Source organism: Plutella xylostella, chromosome 31, assembly GCF_932276165.1.
Source record: "Plutella xylostella chromosome 31, ilPluXylo3.1, whole genome shotgun sequence".
NCBI lineage: Eukaryota > Metazoa > Arthropoda > Insecta > Lepidoptera > Plutellidae > Plutella > Plutella xylostella.
Window position 1 is genome coordinate 3,019,936 of NC_064011.1, and position 7,344 is coordinate 3,027,279.

The 7,344-nt window shown below is 34.4% G+C and overlaps 2 protein-coding genes across 3 annotated transcripts; one reads left to right on the top strand and one right to left on the bottom strand.

Annotated features, from left to right (window-relative positions):
* Positions 1 to 149: 149 nt before the first annotated feature.
* On the bottom strand, positions 150 to 2,965 carry LOC105392635. 2 transcript variants are annotated; one of them, XM_038114637.2, is made up of 3 exons: positions 2,899 to 2,965; positions 1,213 to 2,524; positions 150 to 868 (listed from the first exon to the last, which is right to left on the bottom strand). In XM_038114637.2, exons 2-3 carry the CDS (start codon positions 2,389 to 2,391, stop codon positions 731 to 733), a joined length of 1,317 nt encoding a protein of 438 aa, XP_037970565.2. In that variant the 5' UTR covers positions 2,392 to 2,524; positions 2,899 to 2,965; the 3' UTR covers positions 150 to 730. The 2 variants fall into 2 exon arrangements, with proteins under 2 accessions (XP_037970565.2, XP_048488306.1); XM_048632349.1 differs by having other exon boundaries at positions 2,848 to 2,934.
* A 793-nt stretch (positions 2,966 to 3,758) lies between these two features.
* LOC105392636 lies at positions 3,759 to 6,216 on the top strand. The gene is made up of 3 exons (XM_038114578.2): positions 3,759 to 4,047; positions 4,193 to 5,365; positions 5,953 to 6,216. The coding sequence occupies exons 2-3, from the start codon at positions 4,232 to 4,234 to the stop codon at positions 6,016 to 6,018; spliced, it is 1,200 nt and encodes a 399-aa protein (XP_037970506.2). The 5' UTR covers positions 3,759 to 4,047; positions 4,193 to 4,231; the 3' UTR covers positions 6,019 to 6,216.
* Positions 6,217 to 7,344: the final 1,128 nt, after the last annotated feature.

The following is a 7,344-nucleotide window of genomic DNA, read 5'->3' on the forward strand; positions in this document are numbered from 1 at the left end:
CTACTTAAGCAGTTATACAGGGTGTTGCAAAAAGGGTATAGTAAGCCGAAACCAGCATGTGCAGCATATTATATCTAAGCCCGAAACTGAAATCAGAATTTAAAAATTCACGAAAAAATATATTCATTTTCCAATTTTCCATAGAAACTTAGTTGGTCACTTACCTTTTTACCCTTTTTGCAACAGCCTATATAGGACGGATGAATATATTTATAAATATTTATTAATAACGGAACCATTTATATATAAATAATTGGTCATAGAATGTTTACATTAGTATCACATGTTTTACTCATACACAATAATTTATGTATATGACTATAGGTACTTTTTTAGCTTGTAGACAAATCAAAAATCACTCCTTATATATAGTTAAGAAATTAAATAAAATAACATTCCAAAAATATAATTTTAAAAATCAACATTTAAAAAACAAGCCATACGTCATTGCACATAAGTAGCGAAATACTTTGGTAGTAGGTGTTTTGATTGGAAGTAAATTTATGCAACTTACTAATATTTTACTACATTTACAAATTTTTAGTAGTAAGAATAAAGTTAAGAATGGTCAACTTCGTAAGTACTTTACACGTTTGTATCGATGTTTAATGAACGAATAGATAGGCATCTGGTGAGTTTGAGAAACCATAACTTTAACAAGGTAAAAATGTGTGTAGGTACCTACTTATGAAGCCGACTTGTACCTGTTTTCGCTTCTTCTTACCACCGACTAGGTAGATAATTTCCTCTTAGTTGGCCGTCTTACAATGGCCAAGACATCTGCTCTGTGCTTCTCTTCAAGTCTGTCCCTCAATGCAGTCAGTCTTTCATACAGTTTCGTGTTCTCGAAAATTCTTGGTCCTTTGTCCTGTAAACCATAAAATAGATAGTATGAGTTAATGTGTTCTGTAAGTATGAAAATAATCAAAACGTGTTAAATTTAATGTATCTGTGTATCAGCTGTCCGATACATATAATGGTATGATAGTCAGATGGACGTGTGTGAGATGTCCCCATATATTTATTTAATTTGTAGATTAAGTGGCGGGGTGAGGAGTGGCGCCATCTAGCAGGATCTACAGGAAGTTAATAATATGATCTATGGGGTAAGTACCTAGTCTGTGAGATAATGAAATTACGGAAAATATTTATTTAGTTATACATATTATTGTTGCCTACTTGTAAGATAATATTAAGTTATAAAATTCTTACCATTGGGAAGAAGTTGGTTTTGTACAGATATATTCGCTCCGTTGTAGAAACCATTATAATGGGGCCTGTACACCCTTCCGTTATACAAATCTTCTTCACTACACACTTCTTGGGCACCGAACCGATCTGGTCAAACAAGTTCTCATCAATTTCGAACATGTATTTCCCGAATATTTTCACCAAGTTCAATACGTATATTTTGTTGTTCTGCGTAGCAAAAACTAGATGATTATTGTACAGGACTGCTACTTGTATTGCTGGGAATGTTAGTACTAAATTTTCTCCTGGAGTAGTAATCTTCATAAGATTGCCTAAGTATCCAATCATTGTGTGTTCATCGACAACGGAATAATTCAACCTGTATAAGAAGTTCATCACTAATGCTGTACTATACAAGATATTGTTTCTGTATGTGTATATGCAAGCATCTTCAGTGTACAATACTATATCTACACATCCAGTTTTTACGTATTTGACGAACAAATGTTGAACATTGTCCTTAGTTTTGTAAACAGTAGTGGTATCACGAAAGTTGAAACATAGCTCTTTTTCCAAGTCTTTTTTCAATAAATCCACCCTGTATATAATATTATTCCGTGTACAGTAAAACAACTCTTCCTCGTGTAGGGAAAACACTTTGACATCCTCAAATAGAGCTTCAGACTTCATGTCATTAAAGTTCACTGTACGTTGTATGTATAGCAAGTTTGTGTCTATCAACAATGCCGTGACATTATCAGTACTGACAATTTTCTCGCATTTCTGTTTCCCGTTTATTATGATTGGCTTAGTACCCGGCCGATTGACATCCACAAGCTTAGTGTAGTCACGGCTGTTCACAACAAGGATGCCTTGGTTTAGGTCTGCTGTTGTTGTCTCAGTTTCGTGTGAGGGCAACCGAAAGAAATTTAGCAACTTCTTCTTTTGTTTTGAAATGTGTGGCCACATATTCAAGTTTCTATATATCTGGTACCAAGATATATCTGGGCTTGAGTTTTCTTTAGCTTTAAGGCTGTTTGCTTTAGATTCTAGCATGCACCTGTGTATCCAAAGATAGTTGCTTTGTGTGATAACATTGTACCACCGTTTGCAGACTGTCCTGTATCTTGCTAAGAAAACACCATCAGTATAAATCAGGATCTTCTCCAATAACTCTATCGGCAATTCGTTTATATTCATAGTAGATTTATATCTATTTATGGTTATCCTGAAATTTCTATATCTATTTCTACGTCTTCTACTTCTTCGTAGTTCTTCTTGTTCTAATCTTTCAAGCTCTTCTAATCTTTCAAGCTCAAATAAGTACAGTAAACTGAAAAATATTAAGTTAATTTTATTTATTTTATTACATAAGTAGTTACTTATATCAAAAGGACTTGGTAAGTACCTACTTGAAGTAATAAGTGGGTAGGTATATCGTAAAATAGAATGAAACAAAAACGGTGGGATGGTACAATAAGGTTGGAAGGCAGCATTGTATAAGTACGCTGCTGTACAAAAGGGTAGGTTCCAAAGGTATGTAATCTGTAATTTTCTCAGTTTTAAACGGCTGCTGCGTTGTGGATGTTATTATTTATTTATGCTCATACAAACAATAATATGACGAAGGAGATTCTGAGTAAAATACGTACGTACCTTAAATCGCATCCCATCACTAAACTATATTTAGGTATATTAGGTACTTACTCTAAAACGGGATAGCATGAAATATTCCAAAGTTTCAAACACAACAAACTTAACTACCTAAATGACCGCCATTTTTTTGCACAAATCCCCCAGATTACCGGGCTTGTTTTAGTCTGTGTCCAAAAATGGCGGGCCAGCCTCAGAATAATAAAGATCCCGATCTAGAGAGCTGCAGTTTTTGTGCTTACAGACAAATATCCAGCGCGTTATTTTTTATCTACCTAGGTATTTACCAAGTATTTACCAATAAAAAAAAACAGTTCCTCGTACTTTCATATCTACCCCGCCTAGAGAGTGGTTCTACCGAGTGACTTTTCCGTGAAAATAACCTACCTATAGCCCATAGGGAAGCCCATAGGGCCTGTTCCCTATACCCAACTCCCAACCACGAGTGATAAAGATAAATAAAACGATTCTCCTTTATTCCGTGATGAAAACATTTGATCGTTTTGTTGATGGAAATTTAATGGAATGAATGGTGGTGATCCATGTCCAGAAATCATGGGTGCGCCGCCGCGCTGGACAAACCTAATGTAAGGAACAGGTTACGTCACTCGAAGAGGGTCCTCCAAGGACTTTGTATATATAGCAGGACTGAGTACTGAAAAAATGTTAATTACAAAAACACATCGTAAGCTGTTGTAATAAGATTCTATTCGGCTATCAACGTTTTAAGATATACAAAGTCCTTGGGGTCCTCTCGTGCACCCCGATAAAAGTCGCTGATGATGTGATGATACGCTCACTTTCTGGCTCAGAATAATAACAGCCTCTCTGCGCCCTACCATAGATCACTTATTAATCTATCTGTCACCGACAGAACTCAGCTGATCGTAGTCTATCCTGTCTATTCCAAATGTTTGTTGTTTTGATTTGAGCATAAAATGTTAGGTTATTCAATACAAAATGATTTTTAATTTTATTTATTTATTTATTGTAAGGCACACAAAACAGGTTATTATTATAGAAACAAATTATCTACCTTCTCAAAAGTTATGATTTTAGATCCATAACTAAGTAAATTGTATTATTGGACGCCTGCGTATATAAACATGTTTTATAAACAAACTATTCAGTGAAGAGAATATTTCGTTGTAAATCATTTCATTTCGTTTATTTGGGAAATCATGATAATAAATGATTAAATGAGTAAGTACTTAACTAATACTGAAAGTACCTATGCATAATACCCATGTCTTAACTTCTGAGTAAGCGTAATCAACATAATTATCATATCATATTAATTTACGTTTAATAATGCATAATTCATAGATTTTTATTGTTTTTTTTTCAGATTACTCCAAAATAAAATAAGTATTATGTAAATACAATAATGAAGAGCAATATAAGTGAAGCAAATTTGTTAAATCTACCATTAGAAATTTTAGAGAAAATATTACTATGCACCAATGGTACCACTTTGGTGCAATTGCGAGCCGTGTGCAAATATTTTTTAGAAATTGTCGATGAAAATGCGCTCCTATGGAAAAAGATGTGTGTGGAAGAATTCAAACTATCTTCAGAAATAGTTAGAACGAAATGTGGTGCTCAGCTGGAGTGGTGTAAAATATACAGGAACCTTCGAATGTGGAATAATCTCCATGAATACCCCAGAAATGTCATCCAACTCTATGATTTTAGTGACGCTACTGCCGAAAATATCCATACGCTACAGCCTTTAGTTCTAAAAGAGAAAGATAGATGTTATGACTCACAGTATCTACGTAACATACCTGTGGCTTTGCCTCTAAAAGATGTACTGAGAACCGCTTACAACTCTTTTGTTTCTGTGGTCTTATTCACTAATCACACACTTAGTATCCGCAACAATGCATTCCGATCAAAATGTGACACTGAAACAACATTTTTAGCCGAAGGATTCTCACTATCTGAGCATGAGTTGTACTTTTACTACAAACAGCATATCATGAGAGTTGATTTGACCATGAAAGAAGCTACAGCTGAAGTTTTTCTCATAAGTGATTATAAAATAAGCTATATACGGTATAGCTATGGAATTGTCCACATATTTACACCATGTGGGAAAATACTGAGTGTAAATAAAGAGAAACAAGTATCAGTGAAAGCAATAAATTGTCCAGAGGAATGGATAAAAAGGATCAAATACGTTGTAATGTTGGACGACTGTAATTATATTTGTTATTCACGAAACTTGTTTCAAATCGAAGCGGAAGATTACAGACATTGGTACATGGATTTTCCTTTTGTGACCGCTGTATTTTTCTACGGTGATGTAATATTAATAGCTACCAAAGAAGGCAAGATATTGTTGTATTATTTGTCGAGACAGAAAAGAGCGCAGCAGCCTATATTTGAAGAGATTGCGGAGCTGCCCGACTCCAAGTTTGCCACGTCTCTTGATGTTTACGAAACAATCACTGGACCACACATAGTGGCTATGACTAACTTGGAAATATTTGTCATAGTCATTAACTTTTTTAGTGAGGTAAGCATTAGAATAGAATAGAATAGAATAGAATACTACTTTATTGACTAAACAGAACACAAATAACAATTTATAATACAGTGAATACAACGCAATAGGCGGCCTTATCGCTAAAAGCGATCTCTTCCAGGCAACCTTTGGGTGGAGGAGAGACTAAAAGAATAAATGAGGAAGGTGTACAAATGATGTAGTAAACATTCAGTTTTAATAATAAATACTTAAATACATACATACATAATATACTCAAAGATAGAGGAAATTACATTTTTAAAAGTATTTACATGCTTATGATTATAATATTATGAGTACCTAGTACCTACATTTGGCTTCCTGACCACCTCTCAGCAACAATTATCTCTTTAACGAGTCAGGTTTCTTCTGTGCAGGCCACTGTACAATATATAATTTTAACGTCCTGAAGGCCTAGCACGGGGTGCAAGACGTGACAAAAGTTTTGCGTCTCGCTCACTCACATCGCGCGGCTTCAAGAGCGAGTGAGACGTAAAACTTTTGTCGCGTCTTACGCCTCGTTATAGGACGTTTGTTGACTTTACTGACTTGTTAACATACGTTTTTTTTCATTTCAGATAGAAGACGGCAGTAAAAAGGAATGTGATCGCAAAAATATTGATAGCAGCTTGCTTGGAAGTTAGTAAAGAATTCACGACACTATTACCTATTCTGTAGGTCCAGTGGACGATTATGGGCTGATGATGATAAGGTGTTTCCTAGTTTTACTCACAAAGAGTTACAAAAACTTTATCTTAGAAATGGTTAAGTTTCGGATAATGCATTATAGCGTTTAATCGACTGGAAATGCCTTCCTCTATCACCTCCTGAAAGGATCAGGTCTACTTGACTGCTATGCCGAAGGTCCCGGGTTCGATTCCCGGCTGGGGCAGATATTTGTTTAAAGACAGATATTTGTACTCGGGTCTTGGGTGTTGATATTTATATTTAGTATCTATCTATCTATGTATTTGTGTAGATATATCAGCTGTCCGACACCCATAACACAGGTTCTGCCTAGCTTGGGGTCGGATGGCCGTGTGTGAGATGTCCCCACATATTTATATTTATTTATTTATTTATTTATTTACTTACCAATAACCCTGTATATTAAGTACTTACTGGTACTTACCTTGTAAATGTATTGGTAGCGATTCTGAAGGCACGCACAATTTGAATTTACTTACCACTGTCAAAAGTTGAAAATTCGGCTATGCTTTTAGTTTGACACCACACCACCGAAATTAAATTTTGTGACTTCAGAATCGATATAATTATCTAAGCAAGTACCTAGTCTTTATGTTAAAAGAAAACAACTGTAGGTAGATATTATTATGTAGTAAGTACTGCGTAGTACCTACCAGCATAGTTACATACACAGTATTATTAATCTGTGACTTTAGTACATTATATTATCTATGTACAATGTTAATGTTGTTAATACAAAGAACTATCTTATTAATATTTTATCACAATGATTGAGTTAGTATTTATTAATTTATTAAATAAAATATGTAAGTATGTAGGTACTATAAGTACCTACCTATCTGACAAAAAAACTAAATAAGGTTGTTTTTCTTCTATGTATAAGTAATGTTCACTTATAAGAAATTCGAAAAAACTGAGTAATTAGACCGATACCTATAGCATCCTATAGTAACTAGGTAAGTACCTACTTACATCTAATAAAGTCATGAAAACGGAAATGGATCCCAACAAATGGCTTAACCCGTTATTTGATAGATTTGTTACATTTACTATTTACCTAACCTAAATTAAATAAGTAGGTACTTATCTGACTATGATAAAAATATTTGCAAAATCTCACTCTTTATTTTCACGACTTTATATAATAATATGTACTTACTTCATGTAAGTTTCCAGGTAAATACAAATACAACCACCTAGGCTTCAAGGATTGTTATCTTAATAACAACCATGTCTCGAGTTTGTCTGCCTTCGCGCCGACA